General features: G+C 42.5%; 1 protein-coding gene across 1 annotated transcript in view; it reads right to left on the reverse strand.

Annotated features, from left to right (window-relative positions):
• FCRL5 (Fc receptor-like 5) overlaps positions 1 to 18,611 on the reverse strand; it is a 29,411-nt gene extending 10,800 nt beyond the window's left edge. The window contains exons 1-8 of the mRNA XM_008590183.1: positions 18,548 to 18,611; positions 17,931 to 17,951; positions 16,065 to 16,310; positions 14,450 to 14,701; positions 13,856 to 14,149; positions 12,345 to 12,620; positions 3,858 to 4,136; positions 207 to 485 (exon numbers count right to left, since the gene is read on the reverse strand). Coding sequence (XP_008588405.1) covers positions 207 to 485; positions 3,858 to 4,136; positions 12,345 to 12,620; positions 13,856 to 14,149; positions 14,450 to 14,701; positions 16,065 to 16,310; positions 17,931 to 17,951; positions 18,548 to 18,611 — 1,711 coding nt within the window. The remainder of the gene's footprint in view (positions 1 to 206; positions 486 to 3,857; positions 4,137 to 12,344; positions 12,621 to 13,855; positions 14,150 to 14,449; positions 14,702 to 16,064; positions 16,311 to 17,930; positions 17,952 to 18,547) is intronic.
• Between the last annotated feature and the right edge of the window lie 279 nt (positions 18,612 to 18,890).

The raw sequence follows: 18,890 nt of genomic DNA on the forward strand, positions 1-18,890 counted from the left end.
TATACCCAAAGGAATGGAAAACATCAAGTCGAAGGTATACCTGTTTCCCAATGTTCATTGCAGCACTCTTCACAATAGCCAAGAGCTGGAATCAACCCAAATGTCCATCATCAGATGAGTGGATACGGAAAATGTGGTATATCTACACAATGGAATACTACTCAGCTATAAAAACTAATGAGATACTGCCATTTGCAACAACTCACCTGTGACTTTGAGTGTCTCCACGTTACTACGCTGAGCCCCCAAGCCATTGTCAGCCTCACAAGAGTAGTTTCCAGAGTGTTCTGTGGTCAGGGAGAGGTTAAAGGATGCTCCTCCTCCAGAGGGGGCCGAGCTGCTCCCCAGGGTGACATCCTCACGATAAAACTGGTACAAGATTGGGGGAGAGCCTCTCAGGGCCTCACAGTGAAGTTCCACCATGTCCCCAACCACAGCCTTGACCCTGGGGGCTCTGAGGGTGAGGATAGGGCGAGACACTGGAACTGAGGAAGAAAAAACAGTGAACCATTAGCTTCATCTGTTTAAATACATTCTTCCATGCTAAAGACTTTTCAAGTGAGAAAATGCTTTTCTCAGTTTTTAATGACTTTGTGACATTACCCAGAATTCAGCTGTAATTTCTTCAGATCTCAAGGAAAAATAATGTTTGGGTAGTGCTACGCACAGTCTGGAGTACTTGGATATACAAACTCAAATGTACTGAGGAATCTGAAAACAAAAATGAAGCTGAAACTTGGGCATTTGAGAAGTCAAAGGACAATTGGGGAAAAAGAGAAATCAGTTCAGTAGAAAATGAGGAACAAGGAGAGAACTTTGCTTATGTAGACAGGGATTTAATTGAGCCTGGGCTGCAACAGAAATGAGGCACACGAGATAGTTAGTATTCATCAGTTTACTTGCTCATCCTTATATTAGTTCATTAAAAATTAATTGAGAAATCAGTAAGTCCCATGAGCTGTACTATATGCTGGGGATACAATGGTAAGAAAGACATAATCCCTGCTCTCATAGATCCTACAGTCTAGAAGGGATGATAGGCAGCAATCAAACAAAAATACAAATATAGAATTAAAACATTGGTAATTCATACAAAGTAAAGGAAAGAGTGCTATTAGATGTATAATACTGACACCTGACTTAGTATGGGTTAGTCAGGAAATGCTGACATTTGACATTAACCAGGTAAAGAGGGAGGTGTACTAGGCAGGCGGACAGCATGTGCAAAGGCTCTGAGTTGGGAAGAAGGTTGGCACATTTGAGTTATTAAAGCAAGATGGCAGCAGCATTAAAAAAAGGTTCTGAAGAGTGCTGTGAAATAGGAGGCTGGAGAGCAAGGCAGGGCTTTATAAGCTATGCTAAGGATTTTGACCTTTCTTCACAGAGCAATGGAAAGTCTATAAGTCATCTATGCAGGGATGTGAGGTGATCAAATCTCTCCCTTGAAAAGACCATTCTGACCTCAGTGTGGAAAATAAGCTAGCAGAACAGAAGTGGAATAGAGGGGTAGTTAGCACTGCAGTCATTGAAATGATGGTGGATTGGACTGGGATCATCACAGTAGAGATAGAAAGAGATCCAAGAAATATTTAAGAAGTAAAGTCAGTGGGAATTGTGATTAACTGGCTGTGAGAGGTGAGGGAGAGAATGTCAAGAAAGACTCCTGGGTTTCTGCCTTGGGCATTTGGATGGAAGGAGGTGTCTTTTGTAGAGGTAGGAATCCTTGGAAGAGGAACAGGTCTGAGAGGAATGTCAGGAGTTCAGTTCTAGAGATGTTCAGGTTGATGAATTTTTGAGATATTTGAGTGGAGATATGGCACATGCAGGTGTTGAAGTGGGAGGTCTCCTTCAGAGACATAAGTTTAGGAATCATTATTTATGGACGATGAGGCCATTTATGGATAACATACTCAGGATCACTCAGTGGAAAAATATAGATAAAAGAAGAGGGCATAGGTCAAAGCTCTGGAACAGGCCAACGCTTAAAAGTTGTCTATAAAAGGAGGAGCCAGTAAAGAAGACCAAGAAACAGTGGCCAAAGAGAAACAAGGGACCAGAGAGGGTGGAGTCATAGAAGCCAAGGAAGGGAGGGTTTCAAGAAGGAAGAAATGATAAACAATATGGAATACTTCCGAGATATCAAGTAAGATGAGGATTGGAAGATGGCCTTTGGATTTACAGCCATGGAAGTCATCGGTGACCTTTGTGAGAATGCTTCTGGTGGCGAGGTCAGAAGAACCTAGTGGATTAGAACCTAGTGGGTAATAAAATAATGGAGATAACCTGGGCAGCTGACTCATTTCTGGAAGTTTATTCATGATGCAGCAGTGGGTGGATGCATAAGTGAGATCAACTGAGGATTTTCTTAGATATGGGAGACATGTAGCATGTTAAATGCCAATGGGAAGGGTCCTATAGAGAGGGAGGTGTTGGGAGCCATAAGAGTGGAAAGGATAATTGGTTGCATAAAGCTTCTGGGAATGCATGAAAGAATGGAATCTAGAGATCAGATGGAGATGTTCACTTGACATAGAGGGCAGAGTCCTCTCCTCCACACCTTAGAGAAGGGATGATTGATGGATACAGAGACAGATGCTCAGTTTGGTGGTGGGAATTGGGGGTGTTATTGTCTGATGGATTAGGGAGGGAACAGAGGTGTTAATGAGCTGGGTGTTCTGTTGAGATTGGAGAACAATGGTGAAAGCTGGAGTTGAAACTAAGAGAAGGACAGGAGGTTGTGTTCAGATAGGTGCTTAAAATTGTTATTTTGGTGAAGAAGTAGTGTGTGTATGTGGGAGTGGGTGACTGATATAAAGAGAACAGGCCACAGTGTTGAGTGGGTCATACATAGACATTAGAGTCATGAAATGATGGTAGAATGTGGAGTGAAGAGGAAGACTGTGAGTGAAGTGCCAAAGCCTTCATTGAAAGTGGCCGTGATTAAGAGGTCAGCGCATGGCAGGGACATGTGAGAGGCAGTGATATTGCTGAATGGAACAAGGACATATAAGAAGGCAGGAGAATGATGTTGGGACGTCCTCTAGCAAGGGTCCTGAGTGGGAACTCAAGCCGCTTTGGGTCAGGGGAAGGAGAAGCCAGAGAGAAATTTGTGAGCCAGTAAGAAAATGTGTTGGTCTTTTTATTAACTGACCGAGAGAGAAACCACAACTAAATCTCTTCTGAGGTGAGACACACTGAACTTCATAATTTCCTCTCTTACTGATCACTGTTGACCAGGATAAAGTTTGTATTTTGGAAAACGCTTTACCTCCAGGTTAGGGGAGTTTTGGTTATAACGTCTGAAGAGTGCTGCTACCAGGAAAGGTACAGCAAGCAAAGGGAAGGTGCAAGCTCCTGAACATGTAGAATCCAAAACCCCCAGATGAAGCCCGTGTAGGCAGCAGGCCTACCATGATGTCACACATCAAGTGGCTCTGTGGAAACTGTAGCTCTAATCTTGGATACTGGGNTTTATTAACTGACCGAGAGAGAAACCACAACTAAATCTCTTCTGAGGTGAGACACACTGAATTTCATAATTTCCTCTCTTACTGATCACTGTTGACCAGGATAAAGTTTGTATTTTGGAAAAGGCTTTACCTCCAGGTTAGGGGAGTTTTGGTTATAACGTCTGAAGAGTGCTGCTACCAGGAAAGGTACAGCAAGCAAAGGGAAGGTGCAAGTTCCTGAACACGTAGAATCCAAAACCCCCAGATGAAGCCTGTGTAGGCAGCAGGCCTACCATGATGTCACACAGCAAGTGGCTCTGTGGAAACTGTAGCTCTAATCTTGGGTACTGGGGAGGGGGGGGATGGTCTTGATGTCCCTTGTGCTGCAAGTTGGAAAGGTCAACTTACCCATGACACTGAGTGACACTGTGTCACTGCATTGGGTCCTCCGGCCATTGTTGGCATCACAGGAGTAGCTTCCAGAATGTTCTGTGGTCAGAGAGATGCTGAAGGACACACCTCCCCCAGATGGGGCTGAGCTGTTCCCCAGGGTGACATCTTCATGATAAAAGTGGTACAGGATTGGGGGAGAGCCCCTCAGGGCCTCACAATGAAGCTCCACCATGTCCCCCACCACAGCCTGGGTCCTGGGAGCCCTGAGGGTGAGGACAGGGCGAGACACTGGAACTGAGGGAGAAAATGAGTTAGTTGATACCAGTATCTTTATTTTTATTTTTAAATTAAAAATAGCTCCTTATTTAAATAAAAATCAATCTTTGAAGAATTATCTAAAGTAAAAATTGAAAGTTCTGCTGCTTCCTTTATTTTCATTTTCCAGAGATTATCTCTACTGAGTATCTGGTGATACTTCCCAGATCTTTTCCATGTATAAGCACACTCACTCATATCAACACATATGTGAACACTTAAGAAACACACATGCATGGGATTACAATGCTCATACTGGTCTACAACCTGCTTTTCTTCTTAGCAACATATCATGGGCATCTTTCTATGTTATTATTAAGGGTCCACATCATTCACTTTAAAAGATCAACTTCATCGATACATTATTTACACACAATACAGTGAAACTCTTTTAAATTTACAATTTGATGATTTTGGATATTACCTGATTATTTTTAACAACCACAAAGTATTCCATTGTATGGATTTACCATAATCCATTTAAGCAATTCCCCATTAATAGGTGTTTAGGTTGTTGTTTTTTAAATTTCAAATAATGCTGTATTAAATAATCCTGCAGACATATCATTGTACAGTTGTGCATGCATTTCTTTTTTTTTTTTTGTGTGTGTGTCTTTTTTATCTTTTTCCGTGTCCGGCAACGGATCGCAACCCTCAGTGTTGCCCCCGCACCGGACCGGGGACCGGCATCGGGATCGCAACCCTCGGCATCGCTCCCGCGCCTCGCTCAGCCAGTGAGCAGGAACCGGTCTGCATGTGGGATCCGAACCCTTGGGTGGGAGCGCCGCCGCGCTTCCCAAGCGGCGCACTAGGGCCGGCCTGCATTTCTTAGGATAACTTTTTAGAATGGAATTTCTGGGATGAAGTACATGAAAATTTTAAATAATGATACATAATGCCAAATTGTTCTTCAGAAAGGTTAGACCAGTTGATGCTTGTACTAATAGTAAGAATTTCTGTTTTCCTACTCCCTGAACAGTTATGGTTGCATCAATGCAACCATATTTATAGTTGTTTCACCTGAAAAATTCACTCATTTTATCCTATGTGACCCTACTAGTTGGTTTTCCACAGAATTTTAGTAAAGTATAAACCATTAATGATGAGTTACTGTCTGCAAAGTATTCAGAAATGATTTAGAAAATGGAAATTTTGAAATCTGACCTTAATTTTTAAAAACTGTCAAGTCAATTCTTGTTTATTTCCTGCTATGAGGTAATGATACTCACAAGAAAATAATTATACTTTTACTTCCTCTCCTCCATCTAACCAACTGATATTTCTTGTGGACTGAATTATGTCCACCCCAAACTCACTGAAGCTTGAATAGTGTCCCCCAAGTTTATGTATTAGAATCTTAGCCCCCACTGTGACTGTTAAGAGGGTGGGAAATCCTATTATGGTAATTGAAAGGTGGAGCCTTAAATAGGTGATTGGATTGTAGGATCATGCCATAGTGAATGGATTAAAAATGGTGGTCAAGGGCGTGGTTCTGAGGGCCTTAAGAGAAGAGGAGAGTCTGTCTTTCTCACTGTCTCTGCTCTCTCTCTGCTTGCAATGTGAGATCCCTGGGTCACAGTCACCACCACAAGGTGGACTTTGGACTTCCCAGCCTTAGAAACTGTAAGTGATAAATTTCGTTCTTCTTTCTAATTACCCAGCTCCATGTGTAGCAACACAAAGCAGACTAATATAGGAAATTGGTACCAGAGAAGTGGGGTGTTGCTTATAACAAGTACTTGAAAATGTGGATGTGGCTTTGGAACTGGGTGTTAGGCAAAGGTTTGGAAGAGTTTGGAGGAATCAGAAGAAGACAAAAAGACCAGGGAAAGTTTGAAATGTCTAAGAGACTGGTTACGTGGTGGCAAGCAGAATGCTGACAGACATATGGACTATAAAGACCATTCTAAGGAGGTCTCAGATAGAAATAAGAACTTCATTGGGAACTGGGGCAAAGATCACCCTTGCTGTGAACTGGCAAGGAATTTGGCTGCACTGTGTCCATGCCGTAGGACTTTGTGCAAGTTGGAACTTAGGAGTTGTGAACCAGAGTATCTGGTGGAAGAAATTTCTAAGCAGTAAAGCATTAAGGAAGCTGCATGGCTACTTGCAACAGCCTACTCTGAGTTATGGCGGCAAAAGCATGACATAAAGCCAGGATTTAAAAGGAAAGCAGAGTGTAAAGACTTGGAAAATTTGCAGCCTGACCATGTGGTAGAGAAGCAGAGAGCACTTTCAGAAGAAAAATTCAATGGTACTGAGAAGATTTACACAAAAGAAAGGGATTATCAGGAAAAGGGGAAAAAGCCCTGAAGGCTTTGCAGAAGCCTCTGGGACCAACCCTTCCATTTCAGGCCCAGAGGACTAGGGAGACAGAATGGTCTTGGGGAATAGGCCCGAGGCACTCTCCACAGGTTTGCTGCCCAGGGCCACCTGGAGAAGCTGCTTCCAATACCAGCACCCCAGCTTCTTTGGCTGCTCCAGCTGTGGCTGGACATGCAGTTTTGGAAAATACAAGCTGGAAGCCTTGGTGGGACCCACGTGGTGTTAGGTCTGCAGGCTTGCAGAATGCTAGAACTGTGGAGGCTTGGGAGCTGCCACCCTGATTTCAGAGGATATATGGACAAGTCTGGGGGCCCATGAAGAGATCTGTCACAGGGGTGGAGTCACCATAGACAACCTTCACTAGAGCAATGCTAAGTGGAACGTGGGGTTAGAGTTGCAGCAGAGAAACCCCATTAGCACCATGTCTAGTGGAGCTGTGAGGACGGGATGACCATGGAGACCCCAGATCTGTGGAACTACCAATGTGCAGTGCCAGCCTGTGAGAGCTAAAGCATCACCTGAGACCTGGAAAGCCATAGAAGTGGAGTTGCCTGAGGACTTGGGGACCCAACCCCCACACCAGTGTGTAGAGGACATTGAACATGGAGTCAAGTTATCTGATTCACCAGCTTTGAGATTTAATGCCTGCCCTGCTGGGTTTTGGACTTGTTTGGGACCTGTTTCTCTTTTCTTTTGGCCTATTTCTCCTCTTTGGAATGGGAATATGTACCCTATGTTTGTCCTACCATTGTATCTTGGAAGTAGATAACTTGTATTGGTTTCACAGATGGGACTCTGAACTCTGGATTTTTGAGTTGAAATGAGTTAAGACTTTGGGGATGAAATGAATGTATTTGCATGTGAAAAGACATGAGTTTTGGGGGGCCAGGGGTGGAAAATAGTGGACTGAATTATGTCCCTCCAAAACTCACTGAAGCTTGAATTGTGTACCCCAAGTTTATGTATTAGAATCTTAGCCCCCACTGTGACTGTGAAGAGGGTGGGAAATCCTATTATCATAATTGAAAGGTGGAGCCTTGAAGAGGTGATTAGATTGTAGGACCATGTTATAGCAAATGGATTAAAAATGGTGGTCATGGGCGTGGTTCTGAGGGCTTTAAAAGAAGAGGAGAGTCTGTCTTTCTCGCTCTCTCTGCTCTCTCTGCTTTCACCATCTTGCAACGTGAGACCCCTGAGTCACTGTCACCACCAGATGGACTTTGGACTTCCCAGCCTCAGAAACTGTAAGCAATAAATTTTGTTTTTCTTTATAATTACCCAGTTCCATGTGTTTTGTTATAAGGAACACAAAACGGACTAATACAGTTACGTATATTTTTTACATTTTCAGCATTTATAATAGTTACTTTCTATTCTGTAACCATAGTTCTCACAGTTGATTAGCTTTTGTTTGCATATCTAAATCAGTGGTTTTCAACGCTGTTGATACAATATTCTTGCCTGAGGATATGGTAACAATATTGATTCTGAGGCCCCATCTAAGAAACTAAATTTAGTTGATCTGGAGAGGGACTTAGTAACAGGGCTTTTTACAAGTTCTCAGGTGATTCTAATGAGCAGTGAAGACTGTGCTACACTAATCTGTATAGATTCAGTATTCACTTTTCAAAACACAGTTTCCTTGTTATGTGTCCTTTATATTAATTCACATTTTGGTATGCTGAATTTTGCCGACAAGTAATTTTTCAAGAACGGTTAGTGGGTACTAAGTTCTTTAAGTCCCTGCATTTTTGACAATGCCTTCTTGAGTCTACATAAAATTCTCAGTTCTTATTCCTCTGTTGGAAGTCCCAGTCTGGACACCATGCATCTCTCTGTTGGCACTGACTGCTGTGCAAAGTCAAAGACCAACTTAACATTTTTCTTTCTGAGATGGCTGCTCCTCCCCCCATAATCACACACACACACACACACACACACTCTCTCTCTCACACACACACACACACACACACGCACACACTCTCACACACACACACACACACTTTTAACCTTGAAGTTCAAAACCTCTTTAGATATATCTTCTGATCTACATAATTCAAGTTTTCTTCACTTGGGAAAATTTTTATTTTACATCTTGAGTTTTATTTTTCTCTTTAGTTTGGTCTCCTAATTTAGAGACATTTAACTATCCACATGTGGTCTCCATTGTCTGATCTTCATATTATCATTTTTTTTTTGCTTCTATTTCTGTCTTTCTACTTTGCATTATGTGTTATTTTTCCAAACTGATTCTTTGTTCTATTAACAGTTTTCAGACATATCCATTTTATTATTACTGCTTCAAGTTTGGATCTTATTTCTAAAATAGCTTTGTTAATTTTTTTGGTTTTTTTCTTCCTCACTTCTGCTAGATTTTTAAAAATCTCTTTTTATCATCTTATCATCTCTTCTTTGACCTCTTTTCATTCCTTTTATGCTTTCTTTTTCTGGAGTCCATACTTTCTTTAATTGTATTGATATTTTAATTATATTTATAATACCTATATTGATAAAAAATTTAACTAATTTTTTAATTAATTAAAAAATAATTGGTTATTTTTTTCTATTTTCTATAGAAATTCTTCGTAAAAGCATTGCGTATTGTGTTTCCTTTCTCTCCTTTTATAATTTTAAATGCACCTATGCAAAGGTCTCAAAATTGGACCTTTTTTGCTTATTACTCATTCTTCAATGAATAAAGTTGTATTCACGGTCTGGTATTTGCTTGAGAATTCTGTGTGTGTGTGTGTTTCAGTGATCCCAGGGCTGTTGATAAATTTAAAAGGTATATTTATTGAAGCACTTTCCCATGAAATCTGTCTGTGTCCTCTGTTTGGGGCACATTCCTTCAAAGAAAGCAGATTATTCTGCCAGAAAGTTTTCTTGGCTCACAGCAAAGCTTCTCAGCTCACAGGCAAATTGTTTGTTAATTTACACTATATTTATTTCTGTTCAGTTGATATTATAAGCAGCTGCAAAGATCAGTGTTTTCTCCTTGCTCTTCTCTTCATCTAACCCCAAAGACGTTTTGTTCATTGAATTAGAAATGCTGACTCAGGACCTACTCAACACCAAACACTGAGTAGGTGCAGGGATGTAGTTCTGTTCAGTTGATATTATAAGCAGCTGCAAAGATCAGTGTTTTCTCCTTGCTCTTCTCTTCGTCTAACCCCAAAGACCTTTTGTTCATTGAATTAGAAATGCTGACTCAGGACCTACTCAACACCAAACACTGAGTAGGTGCAGGGATGTAGTAGAGATCAAGACTGATGAGGTTCTGTTCTCATGAAGCCTATATTCTGTTGCCATTGAAGGAGACAAACAAGAAGCAGAAAATAAAGAGGTTTTAGATATTGCTAAATGCAAGAAGAAAAGAAAACATGATAATGGGACAGAAGATACACTAAGGCTGGGGGCTTTCCTAGACAGATTGGGCTCTAACTTTGGAGTCAAGGTCTCAGAATATTTAAATTTCTTAGATAATCTCCTTACTCAGCAATTTATATTGGGGGCACATCTTCCTCTGCTCATTTCCACTGGGTTAGGGTTAGGATTAGGGTGTTTGATCTAAAACAAGAGCTACTGGGGAGCAAGAGCTTCTTTAGACATATGTTCCAAGACTGTAGTAGTAAGCTCCACATGAACTAGTGTGTACTTAAGATAAGGCCACTGCTCTGGCAACTCTCCTAGTTCACAAATCCTTACTAGACCACACTTTCAGTTACAACCACACTATGACTAATTCCTGCTCCCAAAGTCCTTATCTCTGCTAACTCTCCTTTTGATGGATGATGAGACTCTGTCAAGGTGGTGCTGTCCCTTTTTTTCCCTTTGTTCTGTGATCCTGGCTTTGTAGCACCCACAGGTTTCTGTGGTGGTCTTGCATGGGCTTTGATAAGAGCTTTTCAGTCTCTCCTCATTTCATTTTCTCCTAGGGTTTATAAATTTCTGGTCTTTGGGTTCCCGTTCCAATTCAAATTATAGAATTCTGGGGCTAGAAGGGATCCTAATTATTGTCCTACCTACCTTACAAAGAAAGTTTAAATATCTTGCTTAAACCATGAACTAGCTATTTTTATATCCAGAGCTAGAATTCAGGTCTTCTGACATACAGTTATAGCATACAACCCAAGTAAGGTGTTTGTCATGTGCTGTATACCAGCTCTTTCTAGGAAACCTGATGGTCCCTGCCATGAATATTCTTCTCTAAAAAGGTATTTTCTTAAACATAGTTCATTATGTATCATGGCATTTCATGTGATCCTGCTATGTTGTCCATAATTTGTTGAATTAGAGGTGGGCAGGTGTGGGCAGTTGTTTTAAGAAGAACCCATGTATAGGCTTGCCAGTAGCCTTGGAGGGGCGTAGAGACTAGGCTGCCCAACTAGACCAGTCAGAAACACTGCTTTGGCGGTGAGCCATGTAACATCAGCTGTTGGAATTAGAGGTGGGCAGGTGTGGGCAGTTGTTTTAAGAAGAACCCATGTATAGGCTTGCCAGCAGCCTTGGAGGGGCGTAGAGACTAGGTTGCCCAACTAGACCAGTCAGAAACACTGCTTTGGCGGTGAGCCATGTAACATCGGCTGTTAGCCCAACTAGACCAGTCAGAAACACTGCTTTGGCGGTGAGCCATGTAACATCAGCTGTTGGAGCAGAAGCTGAAATACAGAGAAAGAAGTCAGTATCCAGAGACCCAAGGCAGTAGATTCCAGAGTTAGCAGAAGCTTCGAGTAAACAGAAATCATGAGGTAGAGGGAACGAGAGTGGAGAGCACTGAGAACCAGGGGCAATAGGGGCAGGAGAACATAGTTGAAAGAAAATAGTTGGTGGACCTGGAGGTTGAGAGTGATGGCAGCTTCTACTATGGGTCAGAAGACCTGAATTCTAGCTTATCAGGTGTCAGTATCACTTGTTTTTGGGAAATAATTCATATTCCCAGGGATCTCTTAGTTCTTCTTCTCTGAATCCGGCTGTGCTGTTTTTCTTGTTGTTGTTGTTGTTGTTTTTAACTGCTTGCATAGCCTTACAACAAATCCTCACCCGTGGGAGACACCTGGGGCCTCTGTTTTCTTATCATGTAAGATGGTCAGATGCACTGGTTTCAAGAGTTTTCTATCATACCATTAGGCTTCTCTAAAAAAAAACTGGATTTTCACTCTCTGCTAAACAAACATCCAAGTGTAAACAGGAGCAATTTTGCTCCTAAAATGACACCTTTTGGATGGTTATATGGGTAACCATGAGTTATACATGTGTGATTTGTGCACTTTTCTGAATGTATGTCATACTTCAACAAAAATTTTAAAAATATAATGCAATAAAATGATACTTATTTTAATGGATTAGAAGACAAGGAATTAAGAAAACCCCAGAAAACTGAGGAGCTGGTTCCCAGGGAACCATTTCCTACTTTTTGTTCACATTCAGCTCTCTCTGCACCTACTGTGAGAGTTCAAAGTGCTTAGGAACTCTCTGGAGAAATTAAGGTCTTGCCCAGTATTTGCCCACGTAACCTGCTTGTAGTTAAGTTAATATGAAAGTGTAAGCGGAGAAATAGAAGGCTCTTCTATGCATCAAGTTAAGAAAATTGGCTTTGGGACTGAACATACAGGGCAAGAAAAGACAATTTGAGAAAATTTGGGTAAAAGCCGGGACATCTAATGAACTATCTTAGGAATCTCGCTGGGCCAGTGCTAAATGAGAACTGAGGCCCACAGACAGCTCATTCATTGAGAAGGAAGCCAAGAAGGGGATTAGGTTGAATGAGGTAGACAACCGGAAAGTGGGAGCACATTTCTGAAAGATTTGGTGAGAGAGGGATCTGGGCCAGGAATGGGTGCTAGACAGGGACCCGGGGCTTACCGATGACGGAGAGGCTCACTGCCCCACTGCGCTGGTGGCTGAAGTCATTGCTGGCTGTGCAGTGGTAGTTCCCAGAGTGCTGTGCGGTCACAGGGAAGCTGTAGGACGCTTTTCCAGAGGGCACCAATTTGTCCCACAGGAGGATATCCTTGTGATAAAACTGGTACAGGATGCAGGGAGAGCCTCTTTGGACTTCACAGTAAAGTGTCGCCACATCTCCCTCGTGAACCCTGGCCTCAGGAGTGCTGAGGGTGAGGACAGGATGAGACACGGGGACTGAGGGAGAGAAAAAGTGAGTGGACAGTTGCTTCTTCCTCTTACTGCAAATGCCCATTCTCATCTCCACTAGCCCTCAGGGCGGCCCAGCAACCTCCCAGGCTCCTCTCACCAGCTCTCCCCTTTCCTCCACTCTGCTCTTTTCTAGTCTGTTTCTTTCTCACCAGAACTCTAGTCTCTTCTCCTATGCTGGCTCCCTTGTTAGGTGACCTGCCTCCCTTTTGCAGAGGAGATGAGGCCCTCAGGGAGGGAGTCCCTTATCTCGCTGCCAGCAGACCCACATCCTTACCTGCACCAGCTTCTTCCCTCCACCTTGTGACCATGGAAAAGCTGTCCCTCCCTACCCAAGGCATTCTGTGTTTTCTTGTCAGTCCCTGTTCTCCATTTCCCCTTGACTCAGGTTGGCCTCAGTGCTGTGCCTTTGATCCTTTTCCCTTCCAGATTCACATACTCTCCCAGGGCCATGTTTTCTGCTCCTACCATCTCTCTGCACCCAGACTAATCCTCTCAATTTACAGGTAAGAAAATTGATTCAGGGAGAGACTCAGAGACCAGCCTGTGACCACTCTGCAGGTTGTTTCCAGGCCCAGCCAAGACCTTGGTCTGTCCCCTGACTTCTGGTGCAGTGGTGAATCATGTTGTCTTCTAGAAAGCTAGCCTGGATTCACCGTGAGTGGGAGGGATGACAACGGGCTCCACAGAAGGTGTTTTCCCTGCACTACCATAGCTACCTTAACAGCTTTGAGGGCAGCATTGTATTGTATGCTAGTAAAGGAGGTGATGTAGTCTAAGTTTTTCCCCTTCTTCCATAGTTTCTTCTTTGAAATCATTTATTCCCCAAGCTTTTGTCCTGTGCTTTTCTTGTTCTCAAGTACTCTGTTCCAAACACTTATTCTAGGAGTCTGTCCATCTGGCTGAGCAGAGTCCATTCAGCCCAGTCAGAGTCTCTGCCTTAGCCCACAGCTTATGTCTATAGGCCTGGTAGGAAAAAAATGGTGTCAGGAAAGAGAACCTTCAGAGAGAAAAGAAAGAGTTGTATCTAGTGGCATTGAAAGGAAACATAAACCTGTCTCTATTTTCTTAGTCTTTCCTGGTTCTGAGCTCTTCTAAAATGTCCACAAGAGTTGGGGCCTTCTGCTGTACTTCTGCACTTTCCACATGGCCCCGTGGCCCAGGCTGATATGCAGCTCTGCCTGGCTCGTCCAGCCCCATCCCCGGCAAATCTCAGAACCCACTGAACTCACTCTGCACATGTATCTGGAAACTCAAGCTCTGTTTCTTGATCTTGTGAATCATTGCCTTTGCCTCGCACCAGTAGGACCCTGAGTCTTTAGTCCGCATGGCAGTGATCTGGTATTCTGGGGAGCTGCTACAGCCTGGTATCAGGGTCTGGTCATCTCTGAAGAAGCAGAACTGGAGCAGGATGGCTGACCTCTCTTGAGAAAGCTCGGTCTCACAGGTCAGGGTCATGGGGCTCCCCTCTGTGGGCTGGGAGGGGCTGGCTGTCAGCACAGGACGTGGAAACAGCTCTAGAGAGAAGAATCACAAAAGTCCCCAGAGCAGTGAGGCTTGGAACTGCTCTGGAGAAAAATGCAACTCATTCTCATTACCAGCAGTGAGAACATACAAAAGCAGGCAAAGGAAGGAATGCCACTTTTGATTCCTAACATCCTTCAGCCCAAAGCACCGTCACACTCTCTCAGTTCCTTGCAGAAATGCCACCTGAGTTTCCATGATATTCCAGTCCACCCTTTCTTCCTATTTTACCTCTGCAACCATGAAGACTTTCTTTTTGAACAGCACAGTTCACAAAATAATGAAGGCTTTACCTTGAACTTGGATTTCAACTGTGTTTGAAGAAACGGGGATATGATTTTGCTTATATCCAGTACAGTGATATGCGCCATTGTCCTTCACACTTGCATTATCAATGTTGAAGATGGAGCTTTCACTAGAGAGTATCAGAATTCCATTCTTGTAAAATTTCACAGTAGTCAGTGCTACTTTTGCCATCTCCTGGCATCTCAGACGCACGGAGTCTCCTTCAAACACAGAAAGTGGAGCCTGCAGGATCAGCGAAGCTATGGGAAAACAGAAGACCCTTGATTTGATTCATCTCATTGTTTCCCCTTTCTTTTCATTGGTATTCCAAGTAGATTTCATAGGAAAAGGAACTGGGAAAAAGGATTCTTAAAATAGTTATCATTTTTTAAAAATTTTAAAATAAACACATACACCTTAAGAAAAATTAGAAAGCAGAAATTTAAGTAAAAATCACCTATCATCTCACCACCCATATTTTGGCATACATTTTCCACTTTTCTACATTCATGTATGTGAGAGTCTGTGTGTATTTTTTCTTTTTATGGCATTGGAATGATATTTATATATCAGATAACTTGTCTTTCACTTACTGTGCTAAGAACACTTTCCTATGTCATTAAAATATCATTACTGAACTTGATTTTCAATGAACCCAAAGTTTTCCTTCCCTGGCAGTAACAATTTATTTAAAGAGTCTTCTTTTCTTGACCATCTAGGGTCCTGCATTTTGGGGGATGTGTATCTATGACTATTAAATAGGTAAATTCTTAAGAGAGGAATTATTAGGTCAAAGAGCTTGGGAATTTCATCTGTTCCTTTCTACTTCCACACTGCTTCCACATTCACTAAATTAAAGGCATAATAATTAAGATGATACTGCTTCAACTTCAAAACAGATGGTTTTAGGACAATAAAGGAAATGCCTCTTTCTTTTAATCTATTTACCTATTATCCATCTATCTATATATCTATTTATATTTACCTATCAATCCCTTATCTAGATCTTTATAAAAAATCATCATGTTACTTATTATTCTGAGTAAAGAAAATTGCTTACACCTATGCATAGATCAGGAGTCGTTCAGATAAATTGCTTCTCAAATTTCCTTTCACCTGAGCAGTTTGTAAAAAATACAAATTCTTGATGCTCAATCCTATAAATTTTGATTTAGTAAATATAGGGTAGGTCCTGAGTAACTGTATGATTAAAAAGATTCCAGGTTTTCTGACTCAAATCAGACTAAGTTTACAGGTTTAGAGACATTAATCTACTCAACAGAAATTGTACCGTTCGTGTGGTTCATCGATAACGTTTAGCAGTTGTCTATGACAACTGTGTCTTTCTGGTTACATACTTGAAGTCGCTGCCCATTGGGATGAATGAGTTTTATCCAGATAATTTAAATTTTCTTCATTTTCATGTTCAGACTTATGAAGCTAATTCCATCCCTATCTGGTTGTATGCAGAGAGCTTTTTTTTACTGTTTCCTTGTTTGTTTAACCACAGTGTGGAATAAAATTGTTCACTCACGAGTAGTCTGAAGTGAATGGTGGTGACGGCTAGAGGGAAAAGTGGACTGAAATCTTGTAAAGTTTTTATTTCTTTCACTTCTCTCTTACCTGTAGAAAAGACCAAGTGCACAGGGTTACTTAGGGGTGAGCCCTGGGCCTGGCATCTGTACTCTCCAGATTCAGTAACCTCAAGAGTATTCATTGGGGTTTCATTTGATATTTCTGTCCCAAGGAACCATTTTATTTTCTTTGGTGTGTAGAAGGGAGGTACATTGCAAGTCAGTTCCACTGTCTGTCCTTGGAAGATGACAGTCCATGGAGGAAAGATGGAAATCACAGGTTTGAATGCAGTTGCTGAGGAAGAAAGAGAAAAAGAGGCTTAAATAGAGGTGCCTACAGTCCAAACTGTGGCAGTTCCTGTGGGATACCTGGCTTTTCAGAACTCCCAAGAGGCCCCCAGAGAGAGTCATCCTTCAGGGCTGTGTGTCAGCCAGCAGTGCTCACCTCACCCAAGGGACAGGGGTTGCTCATAGGATGGCAATGAGCAAAATGATTTCAAGAGAGTACCACTAGCACGGTTCACTGTCAGATGTCAGTGGCTAATTAGTCTGTTATGGCAGTGGGTTCTAGAGAAAATCACCCCTGACCCTGCCATTTCATCATGTTCATAAACTCATAAGAACTCCTAAGGATGTTGTCAAAATAACATCGCATTTTTCCTAAGGGAATAAGTCATATTTGGCACTGAGAAAAGCTTGGGAGATCAACCTCTCTAACACCTTCATTTTTGAGATGATGATTCAAATGATCAGAAAAATACCATCATAGTTAATTGTGGCAGAATAAGGAATAGACAAATCATTCACTGGAATCCAGAGGTGACCTAGAACAGGACACACTGGGTCAGCTGATTTTGGACAAGGAGAAGGCTTGTAGAGAGTTTTTACTATTCATGCATCCTCAAATACCCAAGACACTCTCTGAACTATAAGAATGGCAGTAAGAGTCATAACTGAGAAAGTGTGATACAGATAATTTGTCTTCTTCCTCAATATCCTCTTTTGTGCACATTTTTCCTTGTAAAAGCTCAGTTGCTGGTTGTTTTTCTGCTCCCCATACATTTCCTGGAGGACTTTTTCCTCCTAAACCTGTAGAGGATGCAACATTCCGGCTGGCATCTCCATGATGTGATTTCAGAGGAATTATTCTAGCTTGCTGACTGGACAGGAGCCTATCCCAAGTCCTGCACATTTGCCATGGAGTTGAAAATGTCCTGCCTGGCTAACGGGGCCCATTTGAAACAGGAGTAAGTGCAGGGCCTAGCAAAAGCCAGGAGCTGCCTGTGCATTTATCACCTCTCCAGGGAGGATTAGAGGGCTACCATGAAGCTATTCTGTTCCTTGGACAGTGCCAGTAGACCAGGTGATGGAGTTTGGATGTGTTGTCCCCTCCAAAACTCATGTGGAAATTTGATCCCCAATGTGGCAGTGTTGGAAACTGATTGAGTCATGGGGGTGGATCCCTCATGAATGGATTAATGCTCTCCCTGGGGGAGGGAGGATAAATGAGTGAGTTCTCGCTCTATTAGTTCCCATAAGAGCTTGTTGTTTAAAAGACCCTGGCACCTCTTCTCTCTCTCTTGCTTCCTCTCTCGCCATGTGATCTTCTTGTACCTGCCAGCTGCCTGCCATTGTCCGCCATGAGTAGAATGAGCCTGAGGCCCGTGCCAGAGGCAGCTGTCCAAGAATCATAAGCCAAATAAACCTCTTTCCTTTATAAATTACCCCGTCTCAGGTATTTCTGTTATAGCAACACAAAACGGACTAATACACCAGGCGACACTTTCACATCACTGCTGGCCTCAGCAAGAAAACACTCCTATTAGGGATCCCCAACCACCTGTCACAAATACATCGTATTTATTAGAAAGACATTCTTATCCAGAGGCACTGAAAAGCAAAAGAAAGAACTTACCGAATCGTCCACTGACAGGAGCTACAAAAAAATAAAGAAACAGAAATGAGCACACAGCAAAGATTTTTTGGCTTTTCAAAGATAATTCTTGTTCTGTTCCTTCCATGTGTTGCTTCTTTCATTAAAAAATTCATTTAAAAATTTGATAATTATTTCTTGAATGTCTATATACACTAAGTCATTGTACTTGGGCTTCTAAGATGAATAAATAAATGGTGTCTCCTAGCAAGAAGTTGATGGATGGAGGAAACAGAAACATGATGCAAAATAATATAATCATAATACAAGGAGGAGTACAGGGACCTCAGGAGCTGAGGGCAGCCCCTGCTGACAGATGGCAAGAAATTGGGGCAATGTTGCACAGGTGGCCCACCACTGCCACAGACACCTCTGCTGAGTGGGTGGTTTGTCACAGCCACCACGACCACAAGAGCAGCCTGCAGCCACAGCAAGGGTGGCCTACCACCACAGTAGCTGCCAATGCCACTGTAGCAGCCACCATCACTGTGAAAGCAACCCAGCAACCACTTGACTGCATTGACAAAAGGAGGGTCACCAGTGGAGCCCTGGGAAAGAGGTGAGTGAGCACAGACCCATGACCCTGTGGCTCAGCTCACAGCGAGAATCACACTGGCCTTTGCAGTAGCAAACCTGGGGGCAGGAAGTAAGCATGCAGCCCATGCTAGTGCCTTGATCCAGGGAGAGACATATGTGAGACAGAGAGTGCAGAAACCCAGGATAGCCAAATAGAGTAAGGAAGAAAATTCCCAACCACCACCAACCCATCCCCCAAATGGGGGAAGAAAGGACCTAGGAATAGCCTCTGCCAGTAGGATAGAGGAATATGTGAGACAGAGAGTGCAGAAACCCAGGATAGCCAAATAGAGTAAGGAAGAAAATTCCCAACCACCACCAACCCATCCCCCAAATGGGGGAAGAAAGGACCTAGGAATAGCCTCT

Source organism: Galeopterus variegatus, unplaced genomic scaffold (genome assembly GCF_000696425.1).
Source record: "Galeopterus variegatus unplaced genomic scaffold, G_variegatus-3.0.2 Scaffold5913, whole genome shotgun sequence".
NCBI classification, from domain to species: Eukaryota; Metazoa; Chordata; class Mammalia; order Dermoptera; family Cynocephalidae; genus Galeopterus; species Galeopterus variegatus.